Genomic DNA, 19,208 nt, shown 5'->3' with positions numbered 1-19,208 from the left:
CCCAGGTCCCCGGCACTCGGAGGGTTGCTAGAGGCCAGAACATTGCTGAGTCCGAGTCAGATGATGAGCCTCTGGGCTCGGTCATGTCACAGTTGCCGGAGCTGCAAAGGAAAGCTAGGGAACATCAGGAAAGGATGTCTGCTGCACTCCTCAGATTGCAAGGCATGATGGAGGAGTCCATCTGTCTTCAGGCTGAGGTGATAGTGCCGGCATTGCAATGCACCGAGATCAACACTGGCAGGACGGCAGCCGCCATGGAGCCTTTGGTCTAGGACATCACTCCTGCACTGCGGTGTGTGGGCTTAACACCATTGCTGATGCCATAGTTGGCCTACAACAGTGTGTACGCGAATGGGGTGCTAGGTAGCTCGATCTCACTCCAGCTACCCATTCAACTCACGGAATCAGCCAGGGGCCCTCAGGCACCCATAGGGAGGAGGATCAGGAGGTGCACACTCCGGGGCCATCCACCCAGGTGACTCCTATCTTCCTGTGACCTCCGCAGATCCAGCGTCACAAGTCAAGGAGGTTGCCACTGCCACACAGCAGGACCCCGAAAGCAGGCCGGGGCCCTCCAAGTCTCGGACCTCCAGAGGACGCCCGTCAAAGTCATCACAGACAGGGCGTCACAGTCAGCAGGCTGCCTCCACCTCTGCTGTGGATATCCAGGGAGCACCAAGACAGCCAGGTGTCTCAGTCACTCTCTTCTCCGTCAGGGTTAGGAAAATTAGGTAAAAGTAGTTGCACAGCCTGGTCACGGGTGTTGATCACTTGTACATACTGTTCACTATTGTCAATAAACTCCTAAGAACTCTGCCTATGGTACCTTGTTCTGATGAGAAGTGTTTTTGTCACTCAGATGTGAAACCTTTCTGCACAAGATAAAAGGCAGGTGTCTCAGTCCAGGGCCTCTTCTCTGTGCTCTGTGTGGCCTTCAGGCCACATGAGCCTCCACCCACCCCTCTTTATCTCTCCCATCAGCATATCCTTCTATTCTTTTCTCCTTCATGTATGTATCTAGCTTCCCCCTAAGTGTGTTTATGCTATTCACCTCAACCACTCCCTGTGATATTGAGTTCCACATTCCCACCACTCATTTGGTAAAGAGGTTTCTCATCAATTCCCAAATGGATTATTGAACCCCTTCAGGATCTTAAAGACTTCCATCAGGTTACCCTTAAGTCTTCTCTTTTCTCAGGAAAAGCATCCCCAGCCTTCCTGAGGGTGAAATGCTGTCAGTTCAGGTACTATTCTTGTGAATCTTGATGGTCCAGCCTTACACTCCCTGGAAACATTACTGATGCCTGTACCTTGGCGGTGCTGGTCATTGCTGCCAGAATGTAGTTGGCAGGTGCCACAGATTTCTCTTATACTTTCAGTGTGCTCTCAGCACCTTTAAGGTGGGACTGGTCCCCATCACACCAGCATCTGCGACCAGTGATGCTGTGCACCAGCTCCTGAAGGGCTGAGGCGCTGAAGGCGGACACAGTATCAGATGTGTCTAAAGCTTCATGGCTGCGTCTCTGAGATGGCCCTGATCATGGAGTGCAAGCGAGCTGCCCTCAGTCAGACTGGAATCAGACATTCTCAGAGGCTACATGAAGGTATATGGAGTGTCCTCACCGCATGTCGTCATCATCCTCCTGTGATCGAACGACAATTAGGGCCTCCGCTGCATCTCCATGACAGGAGCATTCTCACAGAGGGTATTGGTGCTCCAGTAAGCCAGACTGGAGTCAAACCGTTAACAACTGCGATGGGAGGATCCACGGGAACACTTCACTGCATGTCGTCATCATCCTTCACAAATCGGGCAGCTATTAGGGCCTCCCAAGTGCACCTGCCTCATCTAGTCAGTGCGAGAGCCTCATCCGTCACCATCACCACCGAGGACCCCCTCACCCTCATCCCTGTCGGCGTCCTCCTCATTGGAGGAGACATGCAGCTCCTCTATCTCCTCCTCAGCCAGCTTCTCTATCTGTTGCAGAACCAGGTTGTAAAGGGCGCAGCAGACGATGATGATGCGTGACACCCTCTGCAGACTGTATTGCAGGGCTCCACCAGACCGGTCCAGGCACTGGAACCCCATCTTCAGCATCCTGATGGTCTGCCCCACCAAGCTGCGATCTGCTGCATGAGCCTCATTATAGCGTCGCTCTGCTGCAGTCTGAGGCTGTCGCATGGGTGTCATCAGCCACGGCCTCTGTGGGTAGCCCTTGTCCCCAAGCAGCCAACCTTGCAGCCTCTGTGGACCCTGGAAAACTGCAAGGATCTGCGAGTGACTCAGGATGTAGGCATCGTGCACACTCACTGGAATCCGTGCGCATACCTGCAGGATACGTTTCTGGTAGTCGCATACCAGTGAGTTCAGTTCAGTGAGTGGGAGCCCCTGCAGTTGATGAAGTCCACCGAGTGTAGCGACGGAGATCTGAGCACCACATGAGTGCAGTCAATCGCACCCTGCACCTGTGGGAAACCTGAGATCAGGGAGAATCCAATGGCCCTTGCATCCTGGCTGTCCTGGTCCCGGGTGAAATTCACAAAGTTGTGTGCCATGGAGAAGATGGCCTCATGGATGCAATTGTGGGTGGTGGATTGTGAAATCCCATTGAGGTCACCTGTAGAGCCCTGAAAGGAGCCACTGGCATAGAAATTGAGCACCGCGGTCACTTTCACAGTCACTGGCAGTGGATGCCCTCCATGTCCCCTTGGTGCCAAGTCCTGCAATAAGTGGCATATGTGAGCCACCAGGTTCCTAGACATGTGCAGTTGTTGACTGGTTCTCAGTCATCTGCAGGAATGACAAGCGGCGTCTATAGACCTTGGGTGTCGCTAGTCGCAAGCCACAACTCACTGTCACTCCTGGGCAGCGTGCACGGGAGCCCCTGCTGCCCCTTCTTCATGAGGTTGCTGCTCCTGCCTTTGCACGGCCAGGAGCCTCAGTCACTTTTTTCTCCGTCTTCTACAGCCTCTGTAGGCCATCAGGCATACAGCTAGGTCACCAGGATCCATGATACTGATGTGGTCCTCCTGCAGCATGAAAGAGAGAGAGACGGGGTAATCATGGATGTACTTAGCACCTTTCCTAGCCCTTTATGACTGCCCCTTAATGCTTCCGGGAGAGCGCTGGTCACTCCTCAGATGGCCAGAGATGAGTGCGCTGCATGGCTGCCCTGTCAACCTGCGACATGGGGGACACTGGTCCAAACCAGGATGCTGAGATTGCAAGGGGCTGTGAGCACTTCCAGCAGTGACTGCTACATGGCTAGTGTTGACGAGGTGATTGTACAATGTGTGCAGACTAACTGCTCCGCAATAAAGTGGTGACAGACCTGAAGTCTGTGCCAGGGCTGAGTGGGGGGGGGGGTGGTGGTGGTGGTGGTAAGGATTGGAGAGCGTTCCAAGATCCTGGTGGGATGGCCTTTTAATTACATGCAGATGTATTACAATTAGCTTCCCACCAACCGATGGCAGGAAATGCCATTGGCGGGCTGAGCGGAAAATCACGACCTGCCTTCACACTATTGTGAAGCATGTCCCACCAAATTTTTCACACACATCATCTATCATGCCCACTGCCAGCAGGCTCGAAAAATTCCACCCATAGAGTTATACAGCACAGAAATAGGTCCTTCAGCCCATCGTGTCCATGCCAGCCATCAAGCACCTATCTCATTCCCAATTTCCAGCACTTAGCCTGTAGCCCTGTATTCTATGGCATTTCAAGTGCTCATCTAAGTACTTCTTAAATGGTGTGAGGGTTCCTGCCTCTACCACCCCCTCAGGTAGTGCGTTCCAGGTTCCAACCACCCTCTGGATGAAAAGATTTTTCCTCAAATCTCCTCTAAACCTCCTGCCCCTTACCTTAAATCTATGCCCCCTGGTTATTGACACCTCCACTAAGTGAAAAAGTTTCTTCCTTTCTACCCTATCTATGCCCCTCATAATTTTATATACCTCTATCAGGTCCCCCTCAGCCATCTCTTGGGTCCTTCTTGAGCTGCACAATTGATTTCTTCTCTGCCTCTTAGCCTCCATGTCTGGAGGTTTTCTGATGTTTTCCAACTGTTTCACCGTGGTCTCCTGTTTTGGCACATTCTTTTTTTCACGTCAGACTGCAAATTTTCCATTTTTATTTTTGGAGATTTTGGGGTCCTTCAACTGCTGCCACCATATTGTATGTTGTTGTGGCAACTCAGGACTAGGACTTTTCTACTTTATAGTGTCTCCTCTCTTTTTATCCCATCCATTACCTCATTTACAGTTCCATTGGCGCCATCCTCTTCTTCAATGCAGAGAGTGGCAAAGTAGTCAGTAACTTTTCCATTCCCTCTGCCTCCACAAAATCATCTCCTTTCAGGTCCCGAATACTTCACCCTTCCTTTGATTACATTTCTATTATTTATATCTACAGCGTATCTGACCATTGCCTGTCAACACAGTGCCAGTTGTTTACTACATTATGGTTCACATACAGCTGGTTAAGATGTAAGTAGATGCCAGCAGCACCTTGGACACTGGCTCAGCGCTCAACAACTGCTCAGACATCTGGAACCTAGCCCGAGCCTCTCACCTTTCAGGAGCCACGTGTGAAAGGCGTGCTTCAGCCGCCGCGCCATCCAATCACTGTGATTGTAGGACGCGTGGGGCTTTCGGATTCGGTCCAATGACAGCACGCCCGTTTGTTCGCTTCCGCCCAATCAGCAAACGCATGTCCGAGCCCCCGTCCAATCAGAAAGTTGGTAGCTGTCGGGCGTTGTCCAATGGGTGCGTGCGCTGCGACTGGAAGCCGAGCGCCAGTCACATGATAGTGAGGGTCTAGATGGAGTTGTTTAACTTTTATCTACAATGCTGTCGAATGATTTTATTTTGTACCAGTAAAATGGTACAAAATGGCTCCGACCCTGCTGCAGAAGCTGTTTAATAAAAGGGCAAATGCGGCGTCGCCTTCGAAAAGTTCCAAGGAGGGTCCCGGGTTTAGGTAATGTCGAGTGAAATGCCTGGTGTGGTGTAAGGGGAGCTGGATCAGAGTGTTTGGGGATATGGCTGGAGGTAGAGGGAGCTGGGGTCTCGATAGCATTTGGTATTAGAAGCGAGAGGCGTTCCAAATTTGTTTCCTTTGTGAAATTCTCTTGAAGACAGCAATAAGTACTGGCTTATTGCTTTTAGTTTATAGTTAATCGCTGTTGCTATATGGTGTTAGTTTATAGTTACAAGTATTTGCTGTGATCAAAATGTATTTACACTACAAGGGTGGTTAATTTTATATAAATAATATCAAATACTAAAGCTGAAATCCCCAGCTTTATGGTAATTAGTGTTATCAGTCTCCTGCGCCATTTCTATAGATTGATAAGCACTTTGAGTTTTCTACTTATAATGCAGATGGACTGAAATATTAATTGTTATCTACCTCTGCAGAAATAGTTTGGACTGCTTCGCAATACTGTAATGGATATCATTTAGTAATTAGAATGGAAATTGTTGCTTGTTGATCATGTGGGAGGTTAGCTTTTAATGCCCAAAAAATGGTTTGAAAATGTGCTCCTTAGCGTTGTTGTATCTCGTGTCTGAATTTGTTGCCGTGTTACCAATTCAAAATAAACTTTCTAATTCTCTAAGCATTACCTATTGTAGTACACTCTTTTGTAAATTCTTCAGTTACCTTTGGAGCCTTATAGATGAACTTTAGTGAAAGTTTGACTCTGCCTTGAATTTTTTCTTTGATAGAGTTGCCAAAAATTGTAAGTGCATTTTGGGAATTTAAGAAAATTTAATCAACTGCTTATCTTTACCAGAATTCAAGAATGAAAGTTGATAAGAACGATTGTCAATTTTCTCCAGTTGTTAAGTATTTCTTTTTAGTTCAGCTAGGAAAACCCATGATTCTAACCATCACAAGGTACAAATTGAAAAAAATGGATATGGAGCTTAGGAGTCCAAGAATATGTATACATTAAGTTAACAGTACCTGCTACACATTAAATGTTTTCAATAATCCATGAAAAGTGGAGGCATAGACCTGCTGCATCAGCAGTGTCACAGATTTCATTGGCTGACTCAGGGCATTTCAGTGATGTCCAGGTACAGATTGACCCATAATTTCCAGAAAAGCACCTTAAAGGGACCAATTTGAAATTGACCCTATTGATTCACCTGGCCTGAAAATAGTATAGAGTCCAATGAAATTGCTAGTTTGAGGATTTTGTGCTCTCAATTTTTAAAAAAAAAATGCCTGCAACGATAAATGGAATTATATGGGGGATTGCAGGAGAGAGTTGAATTATTTGTAATTTACAGGTAGTAACTTGTTTGTACGGCACCAGATTTTCAACAGGTGAAAGAAACTTAATAAACTAGAAATAAAATTAATTTAAAAAGTTAGCTCTGTATGTATTGGGGTAAGCCCTTCACCATTAAATGTTTAATATGAGATATCCACCAATCTGTACGCTGATGTTTCTTGCTTTTGCTGTGGCTCTGGTTTGGGCTCCCTTCTAAGATTGTGTTGAATACTAGGAATCTTCCTGTGCCTTTTGATTATCCCTCCTGTCTTTGGGGGAATCATTCTTGGGAAAATATTGTGATATGATCATATTCATGCAGCTTTTGCAGTATTTGGCCATTTGTTTGCTACCAACTTCCTTCTCCCCCTCCTGAAACTAATATCCCCTCATTGTGATTTGGTTCCATGAGGGACCAAAGCCCCTCTCTCCCACACAGTCCCTCCCTCCTTTTGGATCCCCACCATAGTTTGAACATAGTCATTGAATGTCATCAGTATGTTTGTCTCTAGGTGCATCATAACTCAGCTCAATGCCTGTATGTGCAAAGTCCCTGTAACAGTTATTAGATAGTAATTAATAATAGAAACCTTGTACCCTGCCTAATACCTTTTCTCTCTAATTTATTTTTGTTGTAAACCCTTGTGTCCTCCTATTCATTGTACCACATTGAGTACAAAATACAATACTACTGTACATGCTGTCATTTAAAATAACAGGTTTCCAATAAAATTGTATTTATTGTCTCAATAGTTATGGTTTGGGAAGAAACTTATCAAAAAGTTAGCTTTTGAGTTCAGATTTGTCTTTCACCCTTTGTAACAAACAATCCTTCTGTGATGTAGCTTCCAGCTCTACCAAAAATCTATCCTTGATCCCTTCCTATTACTCATCCGCATGCTGCTCTTTGGTGCATCATCTGAAAAGGCAACACAGGCGTCCACGTGAATGTTGACAACAACCAGCTCTACTTCACCTTCACCTCTCTCAACACAGCCACACTCTCTCTAAATTGTCAGACTGTTTGTTCACATGCAGTATTGGATGAGCAGAAACTTCCTCCAATTAAATATTGGGAAGACTGAAGCCATCGTCTTTGGTCCTCACCACACATGACACTTCCTGGCCACTGATTCCATCCTTCTTTGAAATGACCTAAGGCTGAACCAGACTCTATAACCTTCTATTTGATCCCGAGATGAATTTTCAACTGTGTCCATTTTCCACCTGCATAAAATCTCACAACTCTATCCCTGTCTTAGCTCAATGTGCTACTGCAGCCCCCATCTCTGACTGTTGCCTCCAGATTTGACTATTCTAATACAATCCTGGCTGGCTTCCCATGTTTTTACCGCCTGTAAAGTTGATGCCATCCAAAACTCTGCTGCCCATCTCCTTACTGTACCAAATCGCCCTCAAGTTATTATCCTGTGCTCGCTGACTTACATTGGCACCTGGTCAAACAATGTCTTAATTTTAAATTGCTAATCCTTGTTTTCAGATCACTCCACGTCTCCTCCTCTTCCTCTATCTCTGTAACCTCCAACCTCATCATATTTGAACTGCTTAATTCTGGCCTCCCGAACATCCCCAATTTTAATCACGCCACCATTAGTTGGTTATATCTTTCAGCTGCCTAACCAAGCTCTCGAATTCTCTCACTAAACATACTCTCAATTTCTCCCTGTAAAACGCTCTTAAAACTTAAATCTTTTACCAAACATTTGATCATCTACCCTAATATCTCCTTATGTAGCTTGGTGTCATATATTTTGTTCTATAATGCCCCAATGAAGTGTCTTGTGACATTTTGTTACATTAAAGATGCTATATAAACATAAGTTGGTTTATTGTACTGTGGTCAAACCTGGACCAGGTTAGGATAGCTGGCCTGTTGCATATGTTGTGTCCCCATTATGAGCTTATGCCCGAGTATCTGAAATCATTTTTTGTTTATCTCTATCCGTTTCTACTTCAGTTGTGTGCGCAAGAGTCTTAAATGCTTGCATCTTTAAGTAAGGTAATTTTTTTAGCTACTAATGATGTAAAATACTACTTTGATCAGTGTACGTAAATGAAGTGTGAGACAAACCTAAGGATTGAACATTGAGCATTCTTGGACACATTTCAGGCCTGGCAGCATTCCATTTGCTGTAAAAGGGGAAGAGCACACTCTGCCTTACTCATGCTTCAGCCACACACGCTGATGGAATTATGTCAGGAGAAATGGTTTAGAATTATACAATGCATAAGTCTGGGTTGCCACACATCATACAATAAGCAATCTCAAATATAACTTTTAACAGCAATATAGAAGCAGCTTCCTTTATAGCTCAATTGCAGTTTGTAAGATGCTTGAACTTGGATCCCCGGTTCAGTTGACATTTATACTGGGGTAGGAATAGAAGAGAAAAGGAAAACTCAACTAGGTTGAGCAAAATAGCTGTGAGAAGATTATTTTCTAGCATCATTCAACACTTTTCTTGGTGAGAATAGCAGATCTGCATTGGCTTTGTCTGTGGGAATGGTTATAGGCTGATTCATATTCCTGATTCAAAATATTTGATATCATAGTTTTTTAATATAATGCTGAAGGGTCGTGGTGGTATGGTTTTCTTCAGAAAGAAAATTGGATGAAAACAGTAAAGAAATCATTTAGTTCCACAAACTAAAAAAATACAATTTGATTTGCCCAGTCCTGATTATACAGGTACTTCAGACATGTTCTAAACCAGGAATGGTCGTCTTTTTGATCTGCATTTAGACCTATGTTCATGAGCTAAAATGTATATTTCATCTCTTTTTACATGATTCCATATCTATATCACACTTCCCAGTTATATTGCTAACAATCTGTGATATGTTAAGAAATTCTATTCCCATGGAAGCTAGTTTTTACTCCTTGGATGTAACAAGCTGGTGCTATGAAGTGCATAATGGAAGTGCACCCAGTGTATTAAATACAAGCAAACAATTGCATTCTGGAGTTTTGTTGTTAAACACTTTTAACTGTATTTCTTCAATCTCAACCTAAAAATTCCATAAATGATGCATTCACACAGATGTAAATGGTTGAACTGTAGGGCTCTTGCACAAAAACTGATTACTAGTGAGTGAGGCATATTCCTGTGTAAGTCTTTTGAGAGACTACAAATTCAGTGCTATTGCTGAAAGTTTTATATTTGCAACTGTAATTCCTAACTGGCTCTCTGGTTTTGATTATTTTCCCTAAATCAAAACAAGCTAGCCTGATGTCGTTCTTGAGGGCATCGCTCATTCCTTTTTAAGTGGGGAAGAGTATTCAGCTCGGAATGAATTTTCTAATGCTGTTTTAGAATGCTTTGATGAGGAGCTGGCAATGCTGCAGATTTTGTGACGGAGAGCCACCTGCTCCAAATGATCAGCAGAGAGGCTGTTTTCTTGCTGTACGTAGCTGACAAGACAGGTCTCCAGGCATCCTATAATAGTTTAAATTTAGCATTCCTTATAAGAAAGACTAGCATTTATATAGTGCCTTATCACATCCAGGAAATATCCAGTAAGTGTTTTCACACACATGACTTTTTGAAGTACAGTCACTATGCAACTGCTACAGTAAGTTTGCAGAAACCATGAATTCCCAAACATTTCATTAAATGAATGACCAGTTAATGTTTTATAGTGTTGGTTGAGAGAAGCTTATTGGCTAATGGTTCCCAAAGTGAGGTATGGCAGATATTTCTAGGGGTAAGAGAAATTGTGTAATGGTGGATTTTGTTTTAATACTTTCAACGATGAAAATTTATTCCGACCTCCACCTCTCCATAGTCCAGGGTTCCCAAACTGTGGGCCTTCACAGCAGTGAGCTCTAGCAGCAGACAGGATTGAACATAAATTCCAACAACAAAAGTGCAAGTGTCTCTTTGTGAGAGCAGGAGAAGATCCAGTTGTGATTGGAGGAGCAGCAATGCAGGAGATAGGGAACCTCTGATTGATTGGAGAAGTAGAGAGAGGGAGGAAACATGTGGTTGGAGATAGAACATCACAAATTCCAGTGAAGTCCTGTCTTTCGTGACTTCCATAGAACCTTGGAAAAGTTACAGCACAGAAGGAGGCCATTCAGCCCATTTTGCCCATGCCAGCCCGAGGACACCAAGGTGCCCTTTCTAATCTCACCTTCCTGCACCTGGCTCATTGCCTTGCAGCTTACAGCACTTAAGGTGCAGATCCAAGTACTTTTTAAAAGAGTTTAGAGTTCCTGCCTCTACCACCAGCTTGGGCAGCGAATTCCAGACACCCACTACCTTTTGCGTAAAAAAAAAAAAGTTCTTCCTCATGTCCCCCCCTACACTTTCTGCCACTTATCTTGAATCTATGTCCCCTGGTTCTAGAATTCTCCAAGGGAAACAATTTTATCCTGTCCACTCTATCTATTCCCCTCATAATTTTGTACACCTCAATCAAGTCACCTCTCAGCCTTCTTTGTTCTAAGGGGAATATCCCCAACCTATCCAATCTTTCCTCATAGCTACACTTTTCTAACCTTGGCAATATTCTTATAAACCTCCTCTGCACTCTCTCCAGAGCTATTACGTCCTTCCTGTAATATGGTGACCAGAACTGCAGACAATACTCCAGTTGTGGCCTCACCACAATTATACAATTCCAACATTAAATCCTTACTTTTATATTCTATACTTCCGCCAATGAAGGAGAGCCTTCTTTACAACCTTGTGTACTTGAACTGCTGCCTTCAGGGACCTGTGTACTTGTACGCCAAGATCTCTCATTTCATCTACTCCTCTTAGTATATTCCCATTTATTTTATAATCCCTGTAACTGTTTGACCTCCCTAAATGTATGACCTCTCACTTCTCTATGTTAAAATCCATCTGCTACTTTACCGCCCACTCCACCAACCCATCTATATCGTTTTGGAGATTATGGCTATCCTCTACACTATCCACTTGGCCAATCTTTGTGTCATCTGCAAATTTCCCAATTGTGCCCCCCACGTTCACATCGTTAATATATAACACAAACAGCAAGGGTCCCAACACCGAGCCCTGTGGAACACCACTTGAGACAACTTTCCATTCGCAAGGGCATCCATCGACCATTACCCATTATTTCCTGTTACAAAGCCAACCTTTTATCCAGTTTGCCACATTACCCTGAATCGCATGGGCTTTTACTTTCCTGACCAATCTGCCATGTGGGACCTTGTCAAATGCCTTGCTAAAATCCATGTACATAACATTCACTACACCACCTTCATCAACCCTTGTCACTTCCTCAAAGAATTCAATCAAATTTGTGAGGCAAGATCTTCCTTTAACAAATCCATGCTGACCATCCCTGACTAGCCCATGCCTTTCCTCATGACAGTTTAATCTATCTCTCAGGATTGATTCTACTAATTTGCTCACCACCGATGTAAGACTAACTGGCCTATAATTGTTTGGCATTTCCTTTGACCCCTTTTTAAATAATGGAACTACGTTTGCATTTCTCCAGTCCTCCGGTACCTCCCCTGTATCTAGTGAAGATTGGAAAATCATCCTCAGAGCATCTGCTATCTCCTTCCTGACTTCCTTCAGTAGCCTCGGAAACAATCCATCTGGCCCTGGTGACTTATCAACGTTCAAGGATTTCAACATTTCGAGTACTTCCTCCCTCTTAATGACTATCCCATCCAATATCTCGCAGTGTTCCTCCTAGACTACTATATCTACATTCCTTGTTCGCGTTTCACTTACCTGCACTTTGTACACTGCATCACCCATCACCTGAGCAATGTTTGCTTATCCGCATTTGAAATGTCTGAATGTCTGCACTGATTCTTTGACAGGTACACCTTTTGAGCACAGCTCGAGAGTGGGATTGGTTAATTTACTAAGAGTAGAGATAGACTGGATATTAGGCGATTTGTCTTTTCTCAGAGTAGTGAGGCTCTGGAATATAATACAGGCTGGTGTGGTAAGTGCTGACTCTTGGAATACTTTCAGAGGGAACTGGACTAGTCCCTGCCAAGGACAGAATGTAAGTGTCTTTATAAATTTTTGTAATCCTTAGTTCATGTGACCACCTTGGCTGGTTTCAGTGACCTGAGGGGGGGAATCAGAGAGGAATTTTATATTTTGCCCTTTGTTGGTCCTGGGTTTTTCTCTTTTTTTATTGGCCTTGATTTTTAAATGGATTGTCAATAAAACTGCTGGTGCTGGAAGTTGGAAACAGAAAGCAAAAATGTGGCGTATGCACAGCAGGTCTAACAGCTTTAGTGAAGAGAAATACAGGTTATTGTAGAGTACTGTAACTGCCCAAACCAATGCTGCCCTCACATTGCTGGAACCTAACCAATTGAGTCCCATTGAAAAATATGTTCCTCCTTCATGATTTCACCGTTTACGAGGCTTTGCAGGAGTGTAACTCCTGACTTTACTGTACTGAGCCTATAGATAACATTATTTTGTTCCTATTTGGAGTACAGTGTATAAATCTGGTAACCATATTGCAGGACAAACATCATGACACCAGATAAAGAGCTACAAAGGATGACCTTTCTAATATGACATCAGACATCTAAGCTATACAGGGAAAATACAGAGCATGAGTTTATTTGGACTAGAGAAAAGAAAACTAAAGGGACCTTATTAAGAAATTGAAGATCCTAAAGGATATTGGCAAGTTGAATCCTGAGAAACTAAACCATGGTCCTCAGAAGAGAGGTGATCAGATATAACATTTTCACATAAGGTAGTAAGTGTTTGGAGTGGAATGTCAAGAGTGTCAATAATATCAGTTTTAAGTGAATTGGACAGATCCATGTTTACTGATTTACATTGGATCCAGGTCTGAAACGCCTGTTGTAAAATTTTCACTTTTTTAAATCCCTCTGTGGCATCACTGCTTGTCATTGTAATCTTTTCTGGCCCTAGAGCCCTACAAGATTTCTGCGCTCCTCCTTTTGTGCATCTCTTAATTGAATCACTCCTCCATTACGGCTGTGCCTTGAGTTGTCAAGGTTCCAAAATCTAAACGCTGGAATTCCCTGTTTAAACTGCTCTGCCTCACTACCTCTTTTGTCCTTTAAGACAATCCTTAAAACCCTCTCTTTGTGACTCAGTATTTCATATTGCTTCAGTGAAATGCTTTAGTATGTTTTACTACATTAAAAGCAATGTATAAATGCATAAGAACATACATAGGAACAGGGCAGGCCATCTGACCACTCAAGCCTGCCCCGCCATTCAATAAGATCACGGCTGATCTATCCCAGGCCTCAACTCCTCTTTCATGCTAGCTCCTCATAACCCTCAACTCCCTGATATTTCAAAAATCTATTTACCTCCTCTTTAAATAATTGCAGTGATCTAGCCTCCACAACTCTCTGGGGTAGAGAATTCATGACATTCACTACCCTCTGAAAGAAGAAATTCCTTTGCATCTCAGTTCTAAATAAATGTCCCCTTATTCTGTAACTATGTCCCCTAGTTCAAGACTCCCCCATGAGTGGAAACATTTTCTCAACATCTACCCTGTCAAGCCCCCTCAGAATCTTGTACATTTCAATAAGATCACCCCTCATTCTTCTAAACTCTAATGAATAAGGGCCTAACCTGTTTAGCTGTTCTTGATAAGTCAACCCCTTCATCCCAGGAATCAGTCCAATGAATCTCTTTTGAACAGCCTCCAATTCCAGTATATCCTTTCTTTAAATATGGGGACCAAAACTGTACACAGTACTCCAGGTGTGGCCTCACCAACGTCCTGTACAGTTGTAACAAGACTTTCCTATTTTTAAACTCCAACCCCCTAACAATACAGGCCAAAATTCCATTTGTCTTAATTACTTGCTGCATCTGCATGTTAATTTTTTGTGTTTCATGCACAAGAACACCCAGATCCCTCTGCTGCACTCTTTTGGAGTCTCTCTTCATTTAAATAATCTGCCTTTTGATTCTTCCTACCAAAGTGTATGACCTCACACTTCCTACATTAAACTCCATCTGCTGAATTTTTGCCCTCTCACTCAACCTATCTATATCCCCTTGCAGATTCCTTATGTTCTCATCACAATATGCTCTCCCACCTATTTTTGTATCAGCAGCAAATTTGGATACATTACACTCTGCCCCCTCCTCCAAGTCATTAATCTAGCTAGTGAATAATTGAAGCCCTGGGACTGATCCTTGTGGCATTCCACTAGTTGCATCTTTCCAACCTGAAAAAAAACCATTAATCCCGACTCACTCTCTTCTGTGTGTTAACCAATCCTCAATCCATGCTAATACATTACCCCCAATACTGTGAACTCCTATCTTGTAGGTGCAATAACCTTTTATGTGGCATCTTATCGAATGCCTTCTGGAAATCCAAATACACTACATCTACCAGTTCGCATTTATCAACTTTGCTTGTTATATCCTTAAAGAACTCTAGCAAATTTGTCAAACATGATTTCCCTTTCTCGCAACCATGTTGACGCTGTTTGATTGTGTTAAGCTTTTCTAAATGTTCTCCTATTTCTTCCTTTAATAATGGACTCTAGCATTTTCCCAATGACAGATGTTAGGCTGACTGGTTTATAGTTTCCTGCTTTTTGTCTCCTCCCTTCTTGAATAGGGGTGTCACATTAGTGGTTTTCCCATCCACACACAAATCTGCGACAGAGCAGTGGGACTCATTGGCAGGTAAAATAAAGAAAAATCCAAAGTTATTTTACAAGTACATTAAGAGTAAGAGGATAACTAGGGAAAGAGTAGGACCCATTAAGGACCATAATGGTAATTTGTGTGTGGAGCCAGAAGACGGAGGTAGGGTTCTAAATGAACACTTTGTGTCAGTGTTCACAAGTGAGAGGGATGATGTGGGTATGGAAATTGGGCAGAAAGATTGTGATATAATTAAAGAAATTAGCGTAGAAAGGGAGGAGATTCTAAGTGGTCTGGCAGGTGTAAAAGTAGATAAATCTCCAGACCTGGATGAAATGTATCCCAAGCTGTTGAGTGAGGCAAGGGAGGAGATGGCAGGGGCTCTGGCAATAATTTTCAATACCTCTCTGGCCACAAGAGAGGTGCCAGAGGACTGGAGGACAACCAATGCAGTACCGTTATTCAAGAAGTGAGGAAGTGATAAACCAGGGAACTACAGGCCGGTCAGTCTAATCTCAGTGGTGGGGAAACTTTTGAAAGCAAATCTGAGGGACAGAATTAATCTACGCTTGGAGAGGCAGGGATTAATCAAGAACTTGCAGCATGGTTTTGTTAAAGGGAGGCCATGTCTGACCAATTAGATTTTTTTCGAAGAGGCGACCAGGTGTGTAGATGAGGGCAATGCATTTGACGTAGTCTACTTGGACATCAAGGCTTTTGATAAGGTCCCGCATGGAGACTGATAACGAAGGTAAGAGCCCATGGGATCCAAGGCAATTTGGTGAATTGGATTGATAATTATCCGAGTGGCAGGAAGCGGAGGGTGATGGCCGAGGGGTGTTTTTGTGACTGGATGCCTGTGTCCAGTGGGGTTCCACAGAGATCGGTGTTGGGTCCCTTGCTGTTTGTGGTGTATATAAAAGATTTAGACTTGAATGTAGGAGGGTTGATCAGTAAGTTTACAGATGACAGGAAAATTGGTGGGATGGTAAGTAGTGAGGAGGAGAGCCTTAGATTACAGGAGGACATAGACGGGCTGGTCAGATGGGCTGATCAGTGGCAAATGGAATTTAATCCGGATAAGTGTGAGGTGATGCACTGGGACAGGACAAACAAGGCACAGGAATACATGATGAATGGTAGGACCCTGGGAAATATTGAGGATCAGAGGGACCTTGGTGGACATGTCCACCAGTCCCTTGAGGTAGTGGGACAGGTAGATAAGGTGATTAAGAAGGCATATGGGATACTTACCTTTATGAGCCAAGGCATAGAATATAAGAGCAGGGAGGTTAAGCTGGGACTGTATAAAATGCTGGTTAGGCCACAGCTTAGAGTATTGCGTGCAGTTCTGGAATCTGCAACCTAGGAAGGATGTGATTGCACTTGAGAGTGTAGAGGAGATTTACTGGGATGTTGCCTGGGCTGGAGAGTTTTAGTTATGAGGAAAGATTGGATAGACTGGGGTTATTTTCCCTGGAGCAGAGGAGATTGAGGGGCGGGTGGGGGAGCATGATTGAAGTGTATAAAATTATGTGGGGCATAGGGTAACCAGGAAGGAACTTTACCCCTTGGTGGAGGGATCAATAACTGGGGGCATAGATTTAAGGTAAGGGGCAGGAGGTTTAGAGGGGATGTGAGGAAGAATTTTTTCACCCAGAGGGTGCTGGGAATCTGGAACTCTCTGCCTGAAAGGGTGATAGAGGCACAAACCTTCATAACATTTAAGAAATATTTGGATGTGCACTTGTGAAGCCATGGCATACAAGGCTATGGGCCTAGTGCTGGAAAATGGGACTAGGATAGTTAGGTACTTGTTTGACCAGCGTAGACTCGATGGGCTGAAGGGCCTTTTTCTGTGTTGTAGACCTCCTATGACTAATTCACTAGGACCTTCCAAGAATCCAGTGAGTTCTGGAATAATTCGGCCAATGCCTCCACTATTTCTGCAGCCACTTCCTTTAGAACCCTTGGATGCAGGCCATCAGGTTCCAATGACTTGGCTGCCTTGAGTCCCATTAGTTTGTCAAATACTTTGTCCCCTGTGATAGAGTCTGTTACAAGATCTTTCCTCCCAGTAGCTCCTTGCTTATCTCATATCTTTAGGATATTTATAGTGTCCTCCACAGTGAAGACCGATGCAAAATATTGGTTTAAACTATCCGCCATTTCCCTATCCCCATTATCAATTCTCCAGTTGCATCCTCCAAGCGTCCCATGCTCACTTTAGCCACTTTCTTTTTATATACATGTAGAAGCTCTTGCTGTTTGTTTTTTATATTTCTTGCCAGTTTACTTTCATAATTAATTTTCTCCCTCCTTGTTAGCTTTTTATTTATCCGCTACTAAAATATTCCCAATCATCTGTCTTACCACTAGCTTTTGTTGCTTTGTATGCCTTAGTTTTTGATTGGATATTCTCTTTGACCACCTTTGTTAACCATGGGTGGTTCATCCTTCTCATCGAGTCCTTCTTTTTGACCAGGATAAATTTTTGCTGAGCATTATGAAATATCTACTTAAATGTCAACCACTGCTCATCCACTGTCCTTCCCCTCAGTCTATTTCCCAGCCCACTTTAGACAACTCTGTCTTCATACCTCTGTAATTGCCTTTATTTAAGCTGAGGACACTGGTTTGAGACTGGAGTTGCTTGCCCTCAAACTGAATTTGAAATTCTGCCATTTTGTGATCGCTACCCCGTACAGGATCGTTAACTATGATATCTCTTATTAATCCCACCTCATTACACATCACTAGATCTAAAATAGCCTGCTCCAGGAAGGTTCTGCAACATATCGCTCTAAGAAACAATCCCTGATGCACTCTACAAATTTGTCTTCCATGTCACCGCTGCCAGTCTGATTTGTCCAGTCAATATGCAGATTAAAATCACCCTTGACCAATGTAGCTCCGCTCTTACTTGCCTCCATTATTTCCCGATTTATACTTTGTCCTACGGTGAGGCAACTCTGTAGGGCCTACAGATGACTCCCACCTGTGACTTCTTCCCCTTGTTATTCCTTATTTCCACCCAAACTGATTCCACATCATGATCTATTGCACCTTTTTCACTATTCACCATCTCACTGATACCTTCCTTTATTAACAAAGCTAACCCACCTACTCTTCTTTTTTACCTATTTTTCCGGAACATCGAATATCCTTGAATATTGAGTTCCCAGTCTTGGTCACCCTGCAACCATGTTTCTGTAATAGCTATCAAGTTATACTCATTTATTTCATTTTATGCTGTCAACTCATCTATCTTGTTACAAATGCTGCGTGTGTTCGGGTAAAGAGCCTTCAGCTTTGACTTTTTACCATTGTTGCTCATCCTGGTTCAGATTTTTGCTGTACTTTTCTGCTTATATTTTCTGCCCCTTCCTGTCACACTTTGATTATCCTTTGCCTCTTCACTACCCTGCACCTCTGCTCTCTCATTTCTTTTTGATTTTTTAAAAACTTCCCTGCAGTTGAACATACCCACACCTCCCTCCCCGCCCCCCCCCCCCCCCCCCCCCCCCCCCCCCCCCCCCCCATTAGTTTAAGGTGCTATCTACAACCCTAGTTATGATTCGCCAGGACACTGGTCCTAGCATGGTTCAAATGAAGCCCATCCCAATGGAACAGCTCTCTCCTTCCCCAGTACTGGTGCCAATGCCCCATGAATTGGAAGCCATTTTTCCCACACTAATCTTTGAATGATGCATTTACCTCTTTAATCTTATTTATCCGCGCCAATTTGCATATGGCTCAGGTAGTAATCTGGCGATGATTACCATTGTGGTTCTGCTTTTTAATTTAGCCCTGACCTCATAATACCTCAGCAGAACCTCTTTCCTAGTCATATCTGTGTTGTTGGTACCTACATTGTCCACAACAACTGGATCCTTCCCCTCCCACTGCAAGTTCCTCTCCAGCCTAGAAGAGATGTCCTTAACCTTGGCACTAGGTAGGCAATACAGCCTTCAAGCCTCTGTCTTTGCTGCAGAAGACAGTGTCTATTTCCATAACTATGCTATCCCCTATTACTACTACTTTTCTCTTTTCTCCCCCCACTTGAATGGCACTCTGTACCATGATGCTATAGTCAGTTTGCTCATCCTCCCTGCAGTCTGTGCCCTTGTCCACACCGGGAGCAAGGACCTCATACCTGTTAGACAGGGGCACTGGCTGAGGCTCCCTGAAAGCTAAATTTTGGATCCCCATATCTGCCTCACTTGCAGTCACACCCTCCAGTCCCTGACTACGGTCCAAGTTTGAGGTAATTAATCTAAGGAGTGTGACT

General features: G+C 43.7%; 1 protein-coding gene across 2 annotated transcripts in view; it reads left to right on the top strand.

The window, feature by feature from the left end:
- The first annotated feature begins 4,808 nt into the window (after positions 1 to 4,808).
- The window catches only part of LOC121276373 (folliculin-interacting protein 2-like), a 112,298-nt gene continuing 97,898 nt past the window's right edge, over positions 4,809 to 19,208 (top strand). Inside the window, exon 1 of one of the 2 annotated variants that reach the window (XM_041184705.1) lies at positions 4,809 to 4,981. In XM_041184705.1, coding sequence (XP_041040639.1) covers positions 4,893 to 4,981 — 89 coding nt within the window. In that variant the 5' untranslated portion in view covers positions 4,809 to 4,892. The remainder of the gene's footprint in view (positions 4,982 to 19,208) is intronic. The other variant, XM_041184712.1, reaches the window with a different exon arrangement.

The sequence above is a fragment of the Carcharodon carcharias genome, chromosome 1 (genome assembly GCF_017639515.1).
Source record: "Carcharodon carcharias isolate sCarCar2 chromosome 1, sCarCar2.pri, whole genome shotgun sequence".
NCBI classification, from domain to species: Eukaryota; Metazoa; Chordata; class Chondrichthyes; order Lamniformes; family Lamnidae; genus Carcharodon; species Carcharodon carcharias.
Note: the sequence above shows the minus strand (reverse complement) of the source record. Positions and strands in the feature narration are given on the sequence as shown.